Here is a 22,533-nt window from a genome sequence, read left to right as displayed (position 1 = left end):
ATGTTTCATTGACCTATACACCTTATTTACACCATTATCATACTGCTTCAATTTCTATATCTTTATAGTGAAAGTTGTAGTAAATAATAATATATTGTTCAAAGAAAAAAAAAGAAATTAAAAACATTTTGAACTAATGAAAATGAAAACACAACTTATCAAAGTATGAGGGATACATCAAAAGCAGTGCTTAGAGGGAAATTTACAGCATTGAATGCAGGTATCGGACAAGAAGAAAGATATAAAATCAGTAATCTAAATTCCCACCTTAGCAAACTGCAAAAATCAAGAGCAAATTAAATCCAAAGTAAGCATAAGAAAGAAAAAAAAGAATTATACCAGAAGTTAGTGAAATTGAAAACAAATCAATAGAGAAAATCAATACAGTCAAATAATAGTTCTTTGAAAAAGGCCAATAAAAGCAATATGCCTCTTGTTATTGTTCAGTCACCAAGTTGTGTCTGACTTTTTGCAGCCCCATGGACTGCAGCATGCCGGGCTTCCCTGTCCTTCATTATCTCCCAGAGTTTGCTCAAACTTTTCTCTGTTGACTCAGTGATGCTGTCTAACCATCTCATCCTCTGCTGCCTGCTTCTTCTCTTGCCCTTAATCTTTCCCAGCATCAGGGTCATTTCTAGTGAGTTGGCTCTTCGCATCAGGTAGCCAAAGTATTGGTGCTTCAGGATCAGTCCTTCCAGTGAATATTCAGGGTTGATTTCCTTTAGGATTGACTGGTTTGATCTCCTTGTTGTTGAAGGGACTCTCGAGTCTTCTCCAGCACCACAATGGGAAAGCGTTGATTCTTCGGCACTCAGCCTTCTTTATGATCCAACTTTCACATCCATACATTACTATTGGAAAAACCAGAGCTTTGACTATTCAGACCTTTGTTGGCAAAGTGATGTCTCTGCTTTTTAATATGCCATTTAGGTTTGTCATAGCTTTCTTCCAAGGAGCAAGTGCCTTTTAATTTCATGGCTGCAATCACTATCCACAGTGATTTTTGGAGCCTGAGAAAATAAAAGCTGTCACTGTTTCCACTTTTTCCCCAACTTTTTGCCATGAAGTGATGGAACCGGATGCCATGATCTTAGTTTTTTGAATGTTGAGTTTTAAGCCAACTTTTTCACTTTCCTCTTTCACCTTCATCGAGAGGCTCTTTAGTTCCTCTTTGCTTTCTGCCATTGGGGTGGTGTCATCTGCATACCTGAGATTATTGATATTTTTCCCGGCAATCTTGAATCCAGTTTGTGATTCATCCAGCCCAGAATTTGCATGATGTACTCTGCATATGTGTTAAATAAGCAGGATGACAATATACAGCCTTGAGATACTCCTTTCTCAATTTTGAACTAGTCTATTATTCCACGTAAGGTTCTAACTGTTGCTTCTTGTCTTGCATTCAGGTTTCTCAGGTGGTCTGGTATTCCCATCTCTTTAAGAATTTTCCATAGTTTGTTGTGATCTACATAGTCAAAGGCTTTAGCATAGTCAATGAAGCAGATTTTTTTTTTTTCCTTGCATTTTCTATGATCCAGTGGATGTTGGCTATTTGATCTCTGGTTCCTCTACCTTTTCTAAATCTAGCTTGTATATCTCAAAGTTCTCGGTTCATATACTGTTAAAGCCTAGCTTGAAGGATTGAGCATTACCTTGCTAACATGTGAAATCAGTGCAACTGTATGGTAGTTTGAACATTCTCTGGCATTGTGCCTCTAGTCAAGTTAAATAAGAAAAAAAGAGAACACAAATTATCAATATCAGAAATGAAAGAGGGAGCATCACTACAGGTCCAATAGACATAAAAAGGATAATAAAGGAATACAACAAACAATTCAATGCCTACAAATATGATCATCTTAGACGAATTCCTTGAAAGAGACAATTTGCCAAAATTTACTAAAGAAAAAGTATACAATCTGAATAGGCCTGTTACCTATTAAAGAAATTTAATAAATGATTAATAACCTTTTATACTAGAAAGTACAAGGCTCATATGGGTTCACTGGTGAATTCTACTAAACATTCAAGGAAAAAATTATACCAGTTCTCTACAATCTGTTTTAGAAGGTAGCAGCAGAGAGAATACTTCCTAAACCATTCTATGAGGCCACTATTACTCTAATAATGTCTTTGTCTAGGTTTTGTTATAAGAAAGGGGAAGCGGAAACTACAGACTGGTATCTCTCATGAACATAAATGCAAAATCCTCAACAATATATTAACAGATTGAACTGAACAATGTATAAAAAGAATTATACACCATGACCAAGTGGGATTAATTGCAGGTGGGCAAGGCTAGTCCAACACTTGAAAATCAGTTAATGTAACCCATCATATCAATAGGCAAAAAATAAAAATCACATGATCATATCAATAGATGCAGAAAAATAACTTGTCAAAGTCCAACACTTATTTGTGATCTAAAAAAAAAAACAACAAACCTCAGTTAACTGGAAATAAAGGGGAACTTCTTCAACTTGAGAAGTTCCTGACTATTTCTTTAAACTTTTTCTCCCTTTTCCCTCTACTTACTTCTGGGATACCTATTATCCTAATGGTGCTCCTCCTAAAAGAGTGAGATTGCTCTTGCAGAATTTCCCCATTTTTTAATGCTATTTCTCTTTTCTACTTATAACATTTTTAGATTTCTATTTTTGAACACTCTAATTATTCTATGTGATCTGCTCTGTTTCAGTGCTTTCTAATACATTCTTTATCTCATTTATTGTATTCTTCAGCTCTAAAACTTGTTTGGTTTTTTTTGAGTTTAAATCTCTTTGACAAACTATTCCTTCTGTTCACTCATTTTATTTCTGAGCTCACTGAACTGACTTTTCTGAATTTTTTTGTTTGCTGAGTTTCTTCATGACCACTATTTTGAATTTTCTACTGCTGGATCATGGAAAAAGCAAGAGAGTTCCAGAAACATCTATTTCTGCTTTATTGACTATGCCAAAGCCTTTGACTGTGTGGATCACAATAAACTGTGGAAAATTCTGACAGATGGGAATACCAGGCCACCTGACCTGCCTCTTGAGAAGCCTGTATGCAGGTCAGGAAGCAACAGTTAGAACTGGACATGGAACAACAGACTGGTTCCAAATAGGAAAAGGAATACGTCAAGGCTATATATTGTCACCCTGCTTATTTAACTTATATGCAGAGTACATCATGAGAAACTCTGGGCTCAAGGAAGCACAAGCTGGAATCAAGATTGCCGGGAGAAATATCAATAACCTCAGATATGCAGATGATACCACCCTTACGGCAAAAAGTGAAGAGGAACTAAAGAGCCTCTTGATGAAAGTGAAAGAGGAGAGTGAAAAAGTTGGCTTAAAGCTCAACATTCAAAAAACGAAGATCATGGCATCTGGTCCCATCACTTCATGGCAAATAGATAGGGAAACAGTGGCTGACTTTATTTTTCTGGGCTCCAAAATCACTGCAGATGGTGACTGCAGCCATGAAATTAAAAGACGCTTACTCCTTGGAAGGAACATTATGACCAACCTAGACAGAATATTAAAAAGCAGAGATATTACTTTGCCAACAAAGGTCCGTCTAGTCAAGGCTATGGTTTTTCCAGTGGTCATGTATGGATGTGAGAGTTGGACTGTGAAGAAAGCTGAGCGCTGAAGAATTGATGCTTTTGAACTGTGGTGTTGGAGAAGACTCTTGAGCGTCCCTTGGACTGCAAGGAGATCCAACCAGTCCATCCTAAAGGAGATCAGTCCTGGGTATTCATTGGAAGGACTGATGTTGAAGCTGAAACTCCAATACTTTGGCCACCTCATGCAAAGAGTTGACTCATTGGAAAAGACCCTGATGCTGGGAGGGATTGGGGGCAGGAGGAGAAGGGGATGACAGAGGATAAGATGGTTGGATGATATCACCGACTCAATGGACATGGGTTTGGGTGGACTCCAGGAGTTGGTGATGGATAGGGAGGCCTGGCATGCTGCGGTTCATGGGGTCACAAAGAGTCAGACACGACTGAGCGAAAGAACTGAGCTGAACCAGTTAGATTGCAGTATTCCATGACTTTAATCTTGGTTTCTGGAGAATTGTCACTTTCTTCCTGTGGTACAGTGTTACTCCAGTTCTTCATGGTACTGGATGAGTTGGTTCCTCTGCCAGCAAATCTGAAGTATTTATAGCAACAGGTTAGAAGTTAGAGGCTTTCTGTTTTCCAGTTGGTGGCACTATAGCGTAAGTTTTTGGTTTCTTTCACCTGAGCTGCCTCTTGTTAAATCTGAGTTAGCACTTTCTACCTTCTGCTACCTCTTAGCTGTGGACGCCTGCCCTTGTTATTAGTTCTTGTGTCTCTGTGATCACTGGTGCCTCGCTTCTACCACTGTTCTGGGATCACCACCTGGTGCACCAGGATGGTGGGCTCTTCCCTTGTGTCTGGGATTCCTTGAGCCACAGGCTTAGCCACTGGAGGGGGAGAGTTAGGGAAAGTGGGATGCAGGGGTTGTGAGGGCACCTCTCTGTGTCCAATATCATAAGGTTAGTGGGCTCCACCACTGCAGTTGGGGGGCAGTTGGCTAGAGTTGTGGGTGCATCAACAGCTGGAGGGATGGGGGTCCTAGGCCCGACTCCTACTGTTGCCCAGCTGCCTGCAGCTACATGTGCGCTGGAGCCATGTGCCCTGCTTCCCCTGCTGCCACCGGATTCTCTGGGGCTGTGAGCTCAGCTGCCGTGGTGGGAAGGCCAGGACTGCAGGTACCACCTCTCATATTTCCTCAGTTCTGCCTCCTATATTCCACTTCACTGACCTTTAGATGTACAGATATTTGGAATTCTCTGGCATCCTGGTGTGTTGAGCAGGGGCACCTTTGTTGAATTACAAATGTTTTACTGGTTATAGATTGAAAGGGAGAGAGAAAGGTAGCTTTTCACTCCACCATGTTGCTGACATCACTCCTCAGGAACTTCCTCAACTAAAAAAAGAACATCTGCAAAAAACCTATAGCTAAAATCATACTTACTGTTGAGAAACTAAAAGCTTTCACACTAAAACTGGGTATAAGGCAAGGATATTCACTCTCACCACTCCTTTTGAACACTGTACTGGAGAGTTCTAGGTAATGCAATAAGCCATGAAAAGGAAATAAAAGATATACAGATTAGGGAGAAAGAATAAAAATATCTTTGTTTGCAGATGACATGATCATAGAAAATCCAAAAGAACTGACAAAAAAAAAAAAAAAAAAACCTCCTGGGACAAATAAGCAATTATAACAACATTGTAGGGTATAACACTAATGTACAAAAGTCGATTGCTTTTCTATATACCAGCAATGGACAAGTGGAATTTGAAATTAAAAACATAATACCATTTACATTAGTATCCCCAAAATGCAATACTTGAGTATAATTCTAACATGATATGTACAAGATCCATATGAGGAGAACTATAAATCTTAAAATCAACAAAATAAATAATTGGAGAGATATTCTATGTTCATGGATAGGAAGATTCAATATCAAGATGTCAGTTCTTCCCGACCAAAATCCCAGACTGTGGATATGAACAAACTGTACAGTTTATATGGAGAGGCAAGAGGCCCAGAGGAGCCAACACAATACTGAAGTAGAAGAAAGCTGGAGAACAGACACCATCTCACTTTAAGACTTACGATAAAGCTATAATAATTAAGGCAGTGTGGTATTGGCAAAAAAAAAAAAAAGAAAGAAAGAAAGAAAACTAGGTCAATGGAACAGAATAGAGGGCCCAGAAACAGACCAACAAAAATATTCGATATAAAGATCATGGAGTAATTCTCTCTAGGAGAGCAGTAAAGGGTGTTGGAACCCTTCCTTTGCCTTAAGGCACTGGCTAAAACTTCAGTACAATTTTGAATCAAAGTGGAGAGAGTGGACATCTTTGCTTTGTTCCCACTCAGAAGGAAAGCATTCAGCATTTTACCATTAAGGATGATATCAGCTAATGATTTCTTCAGGTTGAAGAAGTTCCCTTCTATTCCTATTTTGCTCCATTTTTTTTTTTCTCCCCAAATCATGAAGGAGGTTCAAGTTTTCAGTGACTTCTTCTACGCGTATTGAGATGATCATGTTTTAGTTTTGGTTTTGATTTGTCTGATAGGGTGAAATACAATGATTTTCAACTTTTGAACCAACCTTATATTCCTGGGATAAACACATTTGGTTTTAACTTATCCTTTTTGTATATTGCTATGTTCAATTTGCTAACACTTTAATAAAATATTTTTGCATCATTCATGAGACATATTAGCCTATAGTCTTCTTTTCCTGTAGGGTCTTTTTCTGGTTTCGGTATTAGGGTAATGTTGGCCTCATAGAATTTGTTGGGCAGGGTTCCCTCCCCATTTTCTGGAAGAGTGTGTGTGTAGAATTGGTATTATTTCTTCCTAAAATATTTAGTAGAATTCCCAGTGAAGCAGTCAGGGCCTGGGAATTTTTGTTGTGGGAAAGTTTTCAGTGGCAGATTCAATCTCTTCAATAGACATAGGGCTATCTAGGTTCTCAGTTTCTTTTTGAGAGAATTTTGTTAGTTTGTGTCTTTTGGAAATTTGTCCATTTACTCTAAGTTATCTAATTTATTGGTAAAAATTGCAAATAGTGTTCCCTTACTTGCTTCATAATATCTGCAGGATCTGTGTTGATGAGTCCCTTTCATTTCTGAAGTTGGTAATTTGTTTTTCCTTTTCTAAACTGGTCTGGCTAGAGGTCAATCAGTATTATTGACCTTTTCAGAAGTTTTCAATGGTTTCATTGATTTTTCTATTTCAGTGATTTCTGCTTTGATCTTTATTTTATTACTATATGTACTTTGAGCTTAATTTGCTTTTTCCAAAACAAATTTTTAAGGTGGAATCTTAGATCACTCATTTGAAACCTTTCTTTTTTTAAATAAAAGTATTCAATTTTCCTCTAAGCACTGCTTTAGCTGCATCTCACAACTTTTGAGAGGGTGTTTTTATTTCATTCAGTTAAAAATATTTTCTTAATTCTCTTGGAATTTCCTCTTTGACCTATGAATTATTTACAAGTGTGTTTAGGTTTCTCACAATTAGGGATTTTCCAGATATGTGTCTGTTGATTTCTAATTTAATTCCATGGTGGTCACAGAGCAAACTTTGTATGATTTCTTTTATATTTTTTAAAAGTTTGTTTTATGGCCTAGAGTATAGTCTATCTTAGTAAATATTCTATATTTATATTGAAAAAATGTATATTAAGTGTAAACATTCTATAGATGTCAATTACGTCAAGTTGGTTGATACTATGGTTCAGGTCTTTCATATCCTTGGCTGAATTTTTATCTACTTGTTCTATCAATTACTCATTTATTGCATGACAAGGGGTTGTTTTTTCTTGCCTTTTTTATGCTTCACAATTTTTAAATGCAGAAATTGTATGCAGGAGGACAGTGGAGGCTGAAGTAAACAATACTATTTACAACCAGAAATGGGCATACTTTTTCTTTCGTCATGCCATTAGTATGGGTGTTGAGTCAGTCTAGTCAGCCATTGAACTGGGTTTGATTTTGTTGTTGCTGTGGACAACTTTAGTGCATCAAAGGCTTTAAATTCCTCCAGCTGTGGGCTGTTGCCACCTTATGCTTAGTTTTAAGAGTCGGGTGCCAGAAGGTATTTTCAGTATTCTCACTTCACCCTCAGCTTTTGGTAGTCTGAAATATCTAGTCAGCTGCATATCTACCATCTGTATTCTTTCTCCTTCCCTATCAATAAGACTGCTACTGCTTATTTCTCAGAGTGAGGCTCATGGTGAGAGTGGGATAGAGATCTTCATGCTTTTGGGTTACTCTGAGGTGGAAATTTCTCAACATTCCTGCATCCTCCCAGCTCCCCCAGAGGTCAGCCAAACCCTGCCTTGTGTGACAGGAAATATGTCCTGAGTGGGAACTTCCTGTCCTGCCCTCAAGGGACAAGAGACCTCTGCTTTGTGTCGGCGCAGGGTCCTGCGCTCAGGGGCTCCCTGTCCTTCCCCAGGGGCAGATGGGTTTTACTTTCACTCCTCCTCCAAAGGCAGTGGATATGTCCCTAGGCCCAGGAGAGGAGGAGAGAGCAGAAAAGCTTTCTGCTCGTCCCCCAGTGGCTTAAGGACTTTTCTTGGTATGAAATAAGGGTCTAGGGAAGTGGCAGGCTTTCATTTCTGTGTACCATTGAGGAGGGAGCTCTCTGTTCTCAATTTGTCTAACAGCACCCAGTTAATGAAAGAGTACATGAGTGAAACGTGTTCTTGGGTCTGATGCTAAAATGTCATACCAGCTCACTTTTAGAATTTGTTAATTTTAGCTGTTTTCTTCTTATCTGCATTTATGGTGGCTGCCTCTTCCTCAGTTGTTCTATCAAAAGCAAAACAGTTGGTGTGTCTTACAGGGGCTTGTCATTCTTTGGAATCTGCCTTACTTTGCTGACATGCAACTTCTGCTATCTGATGGCCCTTTAAAAAAGTACAGCTTTGCAGATTATTTAGCATTTTCTTTTTGTTAGTGTAGAAACAATATTCTGTTGCTATTTTCTCTATCTTAAGTGGAAGCAGAACTTTCTGGGAGTTTAGTTTTAAATTATTTACTAGGAACATTTCTTCTTTTGCACTTTGTTGGTACTCAGATAAAGATAAAGAAGCTTGCATGGTTCCCTTGATTGTCTTCTCTCCCCTGGTGGGTGCCAGGGCTCCTTGGTTATAAACTGTGAAGTGGGCACAGAACCAACAGCTGAAACAAGGCTGTGATAAGTCTGGGAGAGCTTTGGTGATTCTTTGTATTATCCATCCTGAAAACTTAGGTACTAAACTCTAATCCATAATAGCACAGACTCGGGGGTGGTTCCAAGGGAACAGAAATGGAAGATAGAAATTTTTCTAAGCTAAAGTCAGACCACTTGGGAACCCTATCTCTCTGCCTTTAGTGGGAATTCTTAGATGACTACTAGAATTACAAATGTTAAATTAATATTTGAATAAATGAATAGAGAGTAGGAGAAAAAGGTGTGTGTGTACTACATCATGTCCAACTTTGCAACCCTATGGATTGTAGCCTGCCAGGCTCTTCTGTCCATGGAATTTTCCAGGCAAGGATACTAGAGCAGGATGCCATTTCCTGACCCAACAACTGAACCACTGGCAGGCAGATTTTCTTACCACTGTGCAACCTGGGAGGTTCAGGAGAAAAAGGTGCAGAAAGGACAATTTGCCTATTCTAATCCTGGGACAGGAGTTAATGGGTTGAAATCATCTTTGGGGATATGCCTGAGACAGGGAGGAAGGCAGAGACAGAATATCTTTATCAGTAAAGTGTTCAGGATTATAATATTCCTTTGAAAGTTTAAAATTATCTCCCCAAGTGAACATTTTCAAATTTTACATTTTTGAAAGATTTTTACCATGAAACACTATATACACCAAGTTAGATTCCAATGGAAGACAGTCTCTTAGAAAATAAAACAAAGTTAAAGACACATTGCCTAATATCAGGGAGCTGTGAAAGAGGATATTTATCCTGCACAGAACTAGTTACATGACATTTATATTTTAAGGAATAATCATTTAACCTTTTTGCTGCAGCTATCACTCTCAACTCATTGTGAGAAATACTTGGTTAGGTTTTAAAATTGGAACTTTTATAGCAGTATCAGAGGAATAAATTTCCTAGTGTATAAATCTGTAATACCACGGTCTGTCAGATCACACTTGAGCTCAAATCTAACCCAACACTTGAGACTGCTAAGCATAAAGATCAAGGCTCAGCAGATGTGGACTATGGCTCAAGACACTAAGCTAGCTATGTCAGGCAAAGGGGCATTAATTTCATACAACCTGTGTGATGATGTGACTTTTCCAGCAGTATGACACAAGTTATGAGTACCAACCCAGAAACGGAGCTTAAAACTGGTTTACATACAGAGAACTACAGCTAACTAGCTGAGAAAAGGCTTAACTGGTCTGTATAACAATCCTCTAACCCAAGATATATAAATGAAATTTTAGCTCAACTGTAGCTATGAAGTGAGATTTAAATTTGGAATTTAAGGGTTACAAAACAGTAACTTCAGAGTAAGGGATATGTTACCCACAAGGAAAGGAGTTTTATTAACAAATTCCTGGGGTTTATGCAAAGACTGGTACAAAGTTGCAGTAGGAAGAAAAAAATAAAGAACAAAAGGAGAAAGATTGATTTAAAGGACAAGAAGAAAACACACAAGTGAATCTTACCCTGGAGTGAGGAAGGCACTTGTAATACCTCTTGGAGAGTCACTGTTGATAGGCATCAATAATGTTTACATTTAGCACACAACCCCCTGCATGTAGAGCTACCCAACAGTTTTTGAAATTATATGCTCTGTGCTCCCAATTAGATGGTGAGCTACTTGATTATATACTTTTCTATATTCTCCTCTTCATCTAACACAGTATTGGGGATTAGTATTTGCTCAAAATTCATTAGTTAATTGACTTCTCTGCCTTTGGCATCTTCAGTGAAGCACAATTCACAAGGCAGAGTCGTCTTTCAGAAACACATGAGCTGCTCATGCTCTCAAAATGGACAAAGACAAAGAAGATGAGGGCGAGATGAGAAGGAAGGGGTGCAAACGTTTTACCAAATTAATGAGGGGCTACTAGTGCCTACAATGTGCTGCAAAACACAAAAACATTCGTAAGCTCATCTCGGAGAGGCTTGAGCTAGTCTATAGGGATTAGAATAGTTGCTGGATTTATGGTACCCTGGGAACCTCTATTTGTCAAGTGCCATGGAGGCAGCCCTGACACTGGTACAGGTGAAGATGAATTTTCATTCAGAGCAGTGAGCCTTCTGACTCCATTAATCCTCGGGGTTTTGATGATGAATTTCTTTCTTTTTTTTACTTTATTTATTTTCACTCTAATGCCTCCTCCCACTGCCCTGAAACAGCGTGCAAGGAACAGAACAGATGGTGCTTTACGTGGAAGATCGAGGGCTCATGAGGATACAAAGCCTGCCCACTCTGAAATCACATGACTGCACGTGCAAGGAAAAGCCTTGATTTCCCCTGGGAGACACAGATGCAATGATGTTAGTATTCCCAGTGGAGGGGGAGGAGGAGAGGACTAACAGGCCATTTACAAGGAAGACCACACTTACACTAATACACTCTTCAGCAAAGACCATGTTTAATCACAAAATAACAGGAGGACAGATACCTGAAAGTTCAAAAACACCAAAATAAGACAGAGGCAAATGAAGGTTTAGTATGCCACTATGCAAAATGCATTTTGAACAAACCAGTAGGGACATACAGTAGTAGAACACTGGCCTCTAGTTAACCTGCCATTGGCTCTGACCCAGTTTTAATCGGAAGAAGGCAGGATTTACAACCTGCTTAAGGATGGAGTTTGACAACTGCTATAATCAGAAGAGCTGTCAACACAAGGACAGCTGTCAAGCCAAACTGTAATTCATAAAAAATAATAGCTAAGCCCCCAAGACATCCCCAACACTGTGTGCAATCACTGGATTTAACCATACTTAGAGTGTTATGAAAGTTCTAAGAACAGGTTAAGGGTCCTAAAATAAAATCAAATCAACAAATAGCTATTGAATGTCTATTAAATAAAAAATTCAATAATATTAAGTGATTAAATGGATAAAATATGCCCAGAAGATTCCCTGGCATATAGTAGGTGCTTAATAAATTGTAAAGTATCAACATTATTATTACAAGCAAAACTCTGTTTTGACAGTCTTAAAATTGGGCAAAAGTCTAGTGACCTAGTAAGAAAATCTAAATTAAAAATTAAATTGCACCTTTAAAGTATTAATTCATGAAATATTTCTGAGTTGTCAGAATATTTTAGTTTTATATATTTGTAATGCCAAAACCTCTAATACTATTTGAGTGTTTAATTATCTTGATTATAACATATGTGGTATTAGTCTTGTTATTTCTACAATAATATGAGAGAAAGAGATCACTTTACTAGATTAATCTTGGGCAGGATTCCTAATTCAAGGATAAATAATTTTTATCAGTATCTAGTGAGTCTTAATGAACAGAAATAGGAATGTCAAGGCACATAAATGAACATATATGTGTGTGTTTACTCACAAGTACAGTCTTGAAAAACAGCCTGACCCACTGATCAGGGTGACCAATGATAAAAGATTTTCATTTATTTCTATAAAAGATTATCTCCCAAAAAATTATGTGTGCTTTAAAAGGATACTAGGACTGTAATTATTTATGGAGTTATGAAAAGACCGGAAGTAGAGTTAGAAGACCTGGACAAGTATTTTGGCTCTGCCACCTACAACACGTTACCCTGTCAAGGTCACTTCACCTCTCTGGACTTCAGTTTTTTATCTGTAAATATAGGAAAACAGGGCCTAGCTAAGGCATCTGTTGGAAACATTAAGAGATTATATGTATGAAAACAGTAACACCACCATCTTATCTATCAAGGTTTGAATTTGTGTGTGTGTGTGTGTAAACTTTGAGTATAAAATACATACAAAAGAGTACCAAAATAAAAAACTTGCTTCAGATGAATTTATCCATGTAACTGGCACACAGATCAAGAGTCAGATCATTATTAGAATCTCAGAAGCACGCTCACCCTGTTCAGCCCTTTCAGATGCTACCTACCCAGTTCCCCAAGGTGCCCAATATCCTGTGTGCTAATGACGGAGGTGAGTTCTTCCTGTTTTTGATCTTCATATAAATGGAAACATGCAGTACATACTTCTTTTGTGTCTGGCATCCTGAACTCAGTATGTTTATGAGGTTCATTATTTTACACTGTTTCTTTTGCAATTCCATTTCGTATCTTTCTGCAGTGCCTTTTAGAACTGCCTTTCAGTTCACCAGAGTTGTTGTTTTTTTTAATTTGTGCAAGTTCTGCACTTTAACCTATTCATATCGTATTTTTCTGTAGCTTTTCATTTATTGAAATTCTATTTCATTCTCTTTGAAATTCCCTTGTTCTTTTTTGGAGTGTCTTGTTCTTGTGTTTTCGAATCCTTGATTTCACACAAGTCTTTTTTTCTGATAATTTCTATCCAGTAGTTTTACTTAAATTCCTTAAAGTCTAATCCTGTGGTTTACTGTGTCTGCTGACATTCACTCAAGTGTATTCTGTAAGTTTGAATTGTGTGCTCATTTTCAGCAGAACTTCTTTCTGTAGGAATTTTGTGCTCTATTAGTTAAGGGAGAGAAGTTTAGCATTTGCTTCTGCCAGGCCCTTTAGGGGTAACCAGCTGAGTGCACTTACTATGTTAATTTCTCAACATGAGAATTTCTGAAACAATATAAATTTAAACCCCAAACTTGCTTGATATGGGGCTTTTTTTTTCCCACCCACATTCTGGTCTGGGGCAGATAACCTTGTTGTCCTTCCTTACACTAGTAGGTCAATTTTCTCTAAGCTACTTTTCCCCTACTGGGGATGCAGTCCTTAGAGGGTCTTGGTCTATGTGCAGGGTCTCAGTTCCAGCTTCCATTCCTCATGAAGCATCATTTCCAGGGTTTGCTGGCACTGAAATCCAAGCCCACAGTTTTCCCAGATTAGATACAGTCAGTGCCTCACACACTAGCACTATGGTTACCAGGTCCTTATTTATTTAGGGTGGGAGGTGAAGGACACCCAATGTCCGAGGACATGTTAGCTTAAAAAACATGTTTGGTATATTTATCCAGCAAATAGTTGATGTTCATTAAATATCTGAATGCTGCTGCTGCTGCTAAGTCACTTTAGTTGTGTCCGACTCTGTGCGACCCCATAGATGGCAGCCCACCAGGCTCCCCCGTCCTTGGGATTCTCCAGGCAAGAACACTGGAGTGGGTTGCCATTTCCTTCTCCAATGCATGAAAGTGAAAAGTGAAAGGGAAGTCACTCAGTCATGTCCGACTCTTAGCGACCCCATGGACTGCAGCCCACCAGGCTCCTCCGTCCGTGGGATTTTCCAGGCAAGAGCACCGGAGTGCATTGCCACTGCCTTCTCCAATATCTGAATGAATCAATTACAATTAAGAAGTTAAGTGGTATTTACAATACTAATAGAGCCTATATAATATTTAGATTTTAAATCATTTAAATTTAATTTTCAAATAGGGAATATGGTTCCAAATACAGAAGTCATTAAAGGGTTTATAGGAAAAAACTTATTCTGTGCTTGTATTCCACACTTCCTCCCTTAGGCAATCAACATTCACTTTTGTGTATCTTTCATTTACTAGCAAATATATACAGATATATTCATGGCAGCACAGTATATATACTATTCTTCACTTTACTCCTTTCCCTTAACAATATATCTTAGAGAATTTTTTCGTATCAGAACAAAAAGAAAATATAGCTTATTTTGAAGCCAGTCAGAAAGACCTTCGAATAATGTCAACCCTGTTACTATCCAGAAGTGAAGTTTACATATATCAAATTAAGTGGACACATTCCCACGTCGGTAAAAGCATTTACCCTAAATGGTTAACTACGGATGACAGAATGGCTCATCTACATTCTCAAGGGCATATTTAGTCTGGTGTAACTGTTTCTGCAGTTTCTGGATGGAGAAATGAAAGGAAAACACCACATGTACCACAGAGCAGGTACTAAAAAATGTCTACTGAATGAAAAAAGGATTGAGGGGATGGAAATAAGAACTAATAATTTGCTTTCTTTTTAGACATGCCACACATTTCCTAAACTTGTGTATGTATAAAGAATACTTTTTTTTTTTAAAGATTTTTGCTAATTATTTTAAATTAGAGGACAACTGTTTTACAATATTGTGTTGGTTTCTGCCCTATTTCAACATGAGTCAGCTATAGGTACATGTATGTCCCCTCCCTCCTGAACCTCCCTCCCACCCCATCCCACCCCTCTAGGTAGTCACAGAGCATTGGATTTGAGCTCCCTGCATCTGATTCAATCTCTCACTTAAATTTTTTGAGCCAATGAAACTTGTTTAAGAAGAGAGAAACTAAAACATATTTTCCACAAATGAGTTTAGAAGGACTAGGATATTGTTCCAAGGACAGTTTTGTTTCCAGCTGAAGATTAACAGAGCATTTAACGGGACTTCCCTGTAGCTCAGATGGTAAAGAATCTGCCTGCAACGCAGAAGAGCTGGGTTCAATCCCTGGGTCAGGAAGATCCTCTGGAGAAGGGAATGGCAATCCATTCCAGTATTCTTGCCTGGAGAATCCCATGGACAGAGGAGCCTGGCAGGCTCTAGTCCATTGGGTTGCAAAGAGTCGGACAGGACTGAAAGGCTAACACTAACCACATGAGCATTTAACAATACGATCAACCTCTGATGAAACTGACACGGTATCTTTTTCTTCTTAGATGAAGTGTTTCCTTCCTTCTGCTTCTGAGAAGCAGGTCTTGCTTTCTAAGCAGTTCTGTTTGGCTTTACTAGGAAGCTGAGTGGTCCCTTCACACCTGCACTTTGAGTTGTCAGTCACCACGGTCCCCAGGCCCTAATGCAGCCCTTGAATGGCTCACTGAAATTTGATGAACCTCAAGCATGTTCATAACAGTTCCAATGAAGTCCCACGAATCCACTTACACTGCTTATGCAACACACTTTTAAAAGAATTTTACTGTGAGGAACTCCCTCCTTTTCAAAGGAGGTTGCATTGGCAGAGTTCTCTTTTTAAGCAGAGCGGTACACTCTGGACCTTATGGCACATATTTTGAAACAAAAGTCAGTTTGCTTCTTGAAGCCAGGCGTCAAGAATAAGGCGCAGCCCCGAATTTTTTGGTGACGACCTCACAATCACTGTTGGAGTGCCTGACTTAATGCCTGGTTCAAACAGGTAAGAAAGAAGCTGAGAAAAGTGTTTTCCTAGACTGAAAATCAGAGTTCAGAGTCGCCAACGTTTGGTGATGTTAGAGGAGCTATATGACAGACTTACATGAACATGTTTGCAGAGTGAGAGATGTGAGCACTGTGGAAAGTGGGAGGGGAAGGCATTTGTTTTTCTTTCCTTTCCTGGTAAATTTAGAGATAATGGGTTTGAATTTCTAGCTCTGTTAGGTAAGTTTACTAACTTCTTTGAGTTTTGATTTCCTCATTTATAAATTGCAGAAAACAATAACTACTTCAGAGGGCTGTTTATAGAAAGGAGCCTTGAAATTTCTTGTGTACTGTGATGGGCACACCTTTCAAAGGTATTTGGTAACAAAATGTACATGTATGCATATATGTGTGTGTGTATATATATGCAACTTAACTATTTTAAGTACAGAAACAGAAGAATATAAAGGCTAATAAAACAAGTTTTTGGCTATTACAAGTAATGCTGCAGTACATGTTCTTACTTATGTTTCATTATACACATGTTGGGGAGTATTTCCAGGGAATATACTAGAAGTGAAATGGCCAGGTTGTAGGGTATGTGTACCCTTACCTTCAACTTCACTAGATTTTTGCCAAATTCACCTCCAAAGTGATGCAGTGGTTGGACACTCCCAATAGCAGTATATGAGAGTTTCTGTTCCTCCACACCCCAGTTCTATTCTTCGCACATGTTGCGTGCGTGCTATGTGTATGCTAAGTCGCTTCAGTCGTGTCTGACTCTTTGCGACCCCTTGGACTGTAGCCCATCAGGCTCCTCTGTCCATGGGATTCTCCAGGCAAGAATACTGGAGTGGGTTGCCATGCCCTCCTCCAGGGGATCTTCCCGACCCATGGATTGAACCTGCATCTCCTGTGGCTCCTGCATTGCAGGTGGGTTCTTTACTGCTGACCCACCGGGGAAGCCCTGGTGCACATATTTTACATGTTGCCAATCTGTGTGAAGTTATATCTGAATGTTTTAATCTGCATCCCCTAATTATTGTTGGGAGACATTTCTCCAAGGGATTCTCATGTTTCTGTACACCGTGTGACCAGAGGTAAAGATAGCTTTTATGCTAGACTGTCTTTCAAAAGATGTTCATATAGTGAATGACCATTGTCAACGGAGGTACTGCTTCCTTCTAGAATAGAAGGCAGGTTTGTTTATTGTCCAGTATGATAAAGACATGTGTTGTCCAGGCCAAAGGTTGGGCAAAGCTGCTGGCAGCTCATTATAAAAGGCTGGAGATCCCTAAGCTTAGGATTCCTAAGCCATGACACTACGTGTCTAAGATCTGCTGAGGCTTCTCTTTGTAGCTCCCATGGGACTCAAGGGGAAATGACACAAACATGAAGCTCATGCTGCTTGCTGTGCTGTGAACAATAGTCTTCTGTCTCTGATCCATGAGTTTTGTGTCTTTTGCCAGCAAAATGGCAACCCACTCCAGTGTTCTTGCCTGGAGAATCCCAGGGACGGGGGAGCCTGGTGGGCTGCCCTCTATGGGGTCGCACAGAGTCGGACACGACTGAAGCGACTTAGCAGCAGCAGCAGCATAAAACTGCATCAGGCTAATTGGTAAGAGTTCAAGTAGTGTATGATCTCAGACTATTCATAGTTCTTGGAAGTTATTGGTGAGGGTGAGCCTCTTGTTTATTGGTTATTTGGCTCTTTTTCATTTGTGAGCTATCTGTTTTTTGGGGTCTATTTTTTCCATTTGATTGTTTCTTATTGACTGGGAGATGTTCTTGATATATACTAGTTTAAATATTGATGGCTGTCTTTTATTCAACTGTGTGTGTGTGTGTGTGTGTGTGTGCGCGTGCGCGCGTGCACGCATGCTCAGTCACTTCAGTCGCATCCAACTCTTTGCGACGCTATGGACTGCAGCCCACCAGGCTTCTCTGTCCATAAGATTCTCCAGGCAAGAATACTGGAGTGGATTCCCATGCCCTCCTCTAGAGGATCTTCCTGAGCCAGGGATCAAACCCACATTCCCTGCATTGCAGGAGGATTCTTTACCCACTGACCCACCTGGGAAGCCCTTATTCAACCATGCTCATATCCAAATAGAATAAAAGTAGCAATACTTTTTCTAGTACTTCAGTTTCCAAAGTACTTTATTATCTCTTACCTATTACCAATAGCTCCTTAAGAGCCATATTACTTCCATTTTACAGATTATCCTCTATTTTACAGATTGTTTAAGTGAAAATTACTTAACGAGGCTAATCAGTTAATAGAAGAAATAAAAAATCAAATCTATTTTTCTTCACATCAAGAAAGTATTTCTTACAAGAGAGATTCTAGCTCCTAAGTAACAATGGTTAGAATCTTAGTTGTCACTGATAATAACAGGAATGAAATAATGAAATTTCAAAAGGGAATTGGAGGAACCTTCATTTCTGTTGACTGTGTAGAAACGCTCAATTCATTACGAATGTGTCCATAAGAATTTTAACATATAATCAACTTTAGAGGTTATTAATCTATTTTTTAAACATAAAGTTATTGTAGCTCTGCTGCTGCTAAGTCGCTTCAGTTGTGTCCGACTCTGTGCGACCCCATAGACGGCAGCCCACCAGGCTTCCCTGTCCCTGGGATTCTCCAGGCAAGAACACTGGAGTGGGTTGCCATTACCTTCTCCAATGCATGAAAGTGAAAAGTGAAAGTGAAGTCGCTCAGTTGTGTCCGATTCTGTGTGACCCCATAGACGGCAGCCCACCAGGCTCCGCCTAGTGGTTGGCATTTTTCCAAGTGCTATGTAGTGTTGGACAAAGCTGAGAAAAGCAAATAAAGTCAAATATAATTAGTAATAATTTAAAAACATCTTACCATAATGTAGAGCTGTTTGACCTTCATTGTCCTATAAAAGAAACAAAGAATCTAAGTTATTGCAAAAGTATGAAAATATATAAGCTATAGCAAATATTTGATATACCAAAGTTCCACAGGTTTACCAGCTACAGGAAAAGAAGCCAGTTCTTTAAGCCTCACAGTAACCTCTGACCAAACTCTCCATCTTGGAGAAAAGGAGAAGGTTGAATGGTAACTTGTGCACTGCAGCAGCCACAGAGTGACAGGATGACTAGATCTGCAGATATTAAACCAAAGGGAATCCTTTAAAATGTGACAGTTTGATTACCCAATTAGTGGCAGAAAAATGGCCATTTATCATGGCCAGCATTATAATGTTTTTTTTTTAAGTACATTCCCAAAATCTATCTAAGAAGTCTATGATTTATAGTAAGAATTAGTAGCTTTGTAACCCATTTTCAAAGGTTCAGATTCCAGGCTTGTAACACAAAGTTTTCTAAGCATATCAAATATTATACAGAAATGTGATTTCAAGGCACACAAAATCTCTACAAGTTAAGGCAAAAATTCCCACATATACTCAGGAAAATCCAACTGTTCAGCTTAATTTTTATTTCTTTAAAATCAAAATATTTTAACTATATAAACTAATTATTGATGAGTACTTTTTCACGATGCTATTTCTTTTGAATTCAATTTTTATTTTACATTGGAGTAGTTGATTTACAATGTTAGTTTCAGCTGTATAGCAAAGTGATTCTGTTATACATATATCTATTTTTCAGATTCTTTTCCCATAGGTTATTATAGAACATTGAGCAGTTTTCTGTACATATTGTTGGTTATCTGTTTTATTATATATAGTAGGATGTATATGTTAATCCCCAAACTCCTAATTGATCCCTCCTCCTCTCCTCTTTGGTAACCATTAAGTTTGTTTTCAAAGTCTGAGTCTGTTCTGTTTTATAAATACATTCATTTGTATAAGTTTTCTAGATTCTACGTATAAGTGATATCATATGATTTTTGTCTCTGTGTGACTTCATTCAGTATGATTCATTTGTATAAGTTTTCTAGATTCTACGTATAAGTGATATCATATGATGTTTGTCTCTGTGACTTCATTCAGTATGATAATGCCTAGGTCCATCCACGCTGCTGCAAATGGCATTATTTCATTCCTTTTTATGTCTCAGTAATATTCCACTGTACACATATACCACATCTTCTTTATCCATTCCTCTGTCAATAGACATTTAATTTGCTTTCATGTCTTGGCTATTGTGAGTAGTGCTGCAATGAACATTGAGGTGCATGTATCTTTTTGAATTGTGGTTTTCTCTGGATATATGGCCGGGAGTGGAATTGCTAGATCATATGGTTGCTCCCTTTTTAGTATTGAAAGGAACCTCCATGCTCTTCTCTATATTGTGTGCTCAGTTGCGTCTGACTTAGGGGCACCATGGTTGTAGCCTGCCAGGCTTCTCTGTCCACCACTTCCTACTCCAAGGATCTTCTTGACCCACGGATTGAACCCATGTGTCTTGTGTTTCCTGCATTGGCAGGCAGACTCTTTACCACCAGGGCCACCTAGGAAGCTCTGTTCTCCAAATAGTACTTGTATCAATTTACATTCTCACCAACAGTGTAGGAATGTTCTCTTTTCCTCTGCATCCTCTCCAGGATTTATTATTTGCAGATTTTTTGATGATGGCCATTCTGACTGGTGGGCTTCCCAGGTGGCTCAGTGGTAAAGAATCAGCCTGCCAATTCAGGAGACGCAGGAGACACAGGTTCAATCCCTGGTCAGGAAGATCCCTTGGAGGAGGAAAAGGCCACTCACTCCAGTATTCCTACCTGGAGAATCCTATGAATAGACGAGCCTGGTGGGTTACAATCCATAGAGTCACAGAATTGGACATAACTGAGCACACACATATTCTGACCTGTATGAGGTGATACATCTTTAGTTTTGCTTTTCTCTAATAATTAGCAATGTTCAGTATTTCTTCATGTGTTTTTGGCCATCCATATGTCTTTCTTAGAGAAATGTCTATTTAGATCATTTGCCCATTTTTTGATTGGTTGTTTTTGGTTTTGTTTTTGATATTGAGTTGCATGAACTGCTTATATATTTTGGAGATTAATCCCTTGTAAGCTGCTTCATTTGCAAATATTTTCTCCCATCCTGTGGGTCGTCTTTTTGTTTTCTTTATGGTTTCCTTTGCTGTGCAGAAGCTTTTGAGTTTATTTAGGTCCCATTTGTTTATTTTTACTTTTTATTTTCATTACTCTGGGAGGTGGACCTATAAAGGTATTGCTGTGATTTATGCCAAAGAATGTTCTTCCTATGTTTTCTTCTAAGAGTTTTATAGCATCCAGTCTTATATTTAGGTCTTTAATCCATTTGAGTTTATTTTTGTGTATGGTGTTAGCGAATATTCTAATTTAATTGTTTTACATGCAGCTTTCCAGTTTCCCCAGCATCATTTATTGAAGAGACTGTGTTTTTGCCATTGTATAGTCTTGCCTCCTGTCATAGACTGACCATAGGTGTGTGGGTTTACTTCTGAACTTTGTATCCTGTTCCATTGATCTGCATTTCTGTTTTTGTGCCAATATTATAGTGTTTTGATGACTGTAGCTTTGTAGTATAAAGTCAGGGAGCCTTATTTCTCCAGTTCCATTTTCCTTTCTCAGAATTGCTTTGGCTGTTCAGGGCCTTTTATGTTTCCATGCAAATTAAAAATTTTTTGTTCTAAAAATTTTGTGAAAATGCCAGTGATAATTTGAAACAGATTGCATTGAATCTGTACATTGCCTTGAGTAGTATAATCATTTTGACTACATTGATTCTTCCAATCCAAGAACATGGTATATCTTTCCATCTGAGCAATGCTATTTCTTAAGCTGAAGGCAGATGATCATGTTACATGAGCAACACATAATCAGGATGATGGATAGGTGAAAAGTAGAATTTAGATTAATTTGATATGCATTTAGTATGTGCATGGCCATTCTTGAGCCCCTGGTAATTAAGAATAAATGATTAACCATTATTGTAAATGAGACAGAGTGGTATTATGATTTAAATCAACTACTCTTAGACAAACCATATCTACCTTTCCCATTTCCTAAAGACTGAATATGGGGGTTGGTTCCCAGAAGGTTTTGGGTGTGGTTCTATTTAATCTCCTTAGAAGAAAGGCAAAAAGTTGCCACGGAGAGCTTATTTTCTGGTTCAGATAGGTGGTTAGAAAAAAGTAATTCTTTAACACCTAGAGAAGTTTAGCAGGGATAACAGCCAATGGGTAGAAGACAACTTTGAGGCAATGTAGTTTGATTAAACTGTTTTCTTACCAGGAACTGGAATTCTCATTGGATTTGGCGGTAACATGTGGGTAGATAGGTTGGAGGAGATATGAAAGATGTAATTTTGAGGAACCTTGTGAGTAGGGTAGATTCAGCTGAGGTGCAGCACTGCTTACGTTTGGGATTCTCATTATATATCATAAGGATAATAATAAACTCTAAGGGTAGTAAAAGATGGACAGCAGCACCAAGAAGTCAGAAAAACAAGAGATTATTTTTGCCTACTCGTTTCTTGTATTTTTCAATTCAGTCCCTACTTTGCTCCTCATTCCTCTTTGCCTTGCCCTGCCCTTGAGATTAATGACAGGTAGGGGAAGAGAGCTGAGGCAGCCACAGTAAACAAGATCCAAGAGATGATAATGAGGGGTGGCAATGACAGTGTGAAGTTGTGTTCCTGAGTATCTGGATTTACCTGGCTACAGTCAAGGGCAATTTTGAAAGAACTGCATTGCCCACTATGGCTTTAAACTTGTATCTGCTTTGCTAGTTTCCAAAGTTAACCAGTAAAAATGTA

At 38.6% G+C, this 22,533-nt stretch overlaps 1 protein-coding gene and 1 long non-coding RNA gene across 6 annotated transcripts in view; one reads left to right on the top strand and one right to left on the bottom strand.

The window, feature by feature from the left end:
• Nucleotides 1-22,533, bottom strand: part of ACBD6 (acyl-CoA binding domain containing 6) — a 203,655-nt gene that overhangs the window by 22,960 nt on the left and 158,162 nt on the right. For 2 of the 4 annotated variants that reach the window (XM_086343543.1, XM_086343542.1), the window contains exon 7: nt 18,666-18,696. In XM_086343543.1, the coding sequence (XP_086199669.1) occupies nt 18,666-18,696 (31 nt within the window). Of the gene's footprint in view, nt 1-4,028; nt 4,146-11,134; nt 11,194-18,665; nt 18,697-22,533 lie in introns of those variants that run through there. The other 2 variants (XM_086343545.1, XM_086343544.1) reach the window with 2 other exon arrangements.
• LOC147356274 (uncharacterized) overlaps nt 1-22,533 on the top strand; it is a 67,959-nt gene that overhangs the window by 8,763 nt on the left and 36,663 nt on the right. The gene's annotated exons all lie outside the window — the stretch shown is intronic.

This window comes from Bos grunniens, chromosome 16 (genome assembly GCF_055505025.1).
Source record: "Bos grunniens cultivar Pamir isolate PY7600 chromosome 16, Bosgru_T2T1.0, whole genome shotgun sequence".
NCBI classification, from domain to species: Eukaryota; Metazoa; Chordata; class Mammalia; order Artiodactyla; family Bovidae; genus Bos; species Bos grunniens.
The sequence above is the reverse complement of the archived record's forward strand: the minus strand, read 5'-3'. Positions and strand labels throughout refer to the sequence as shown.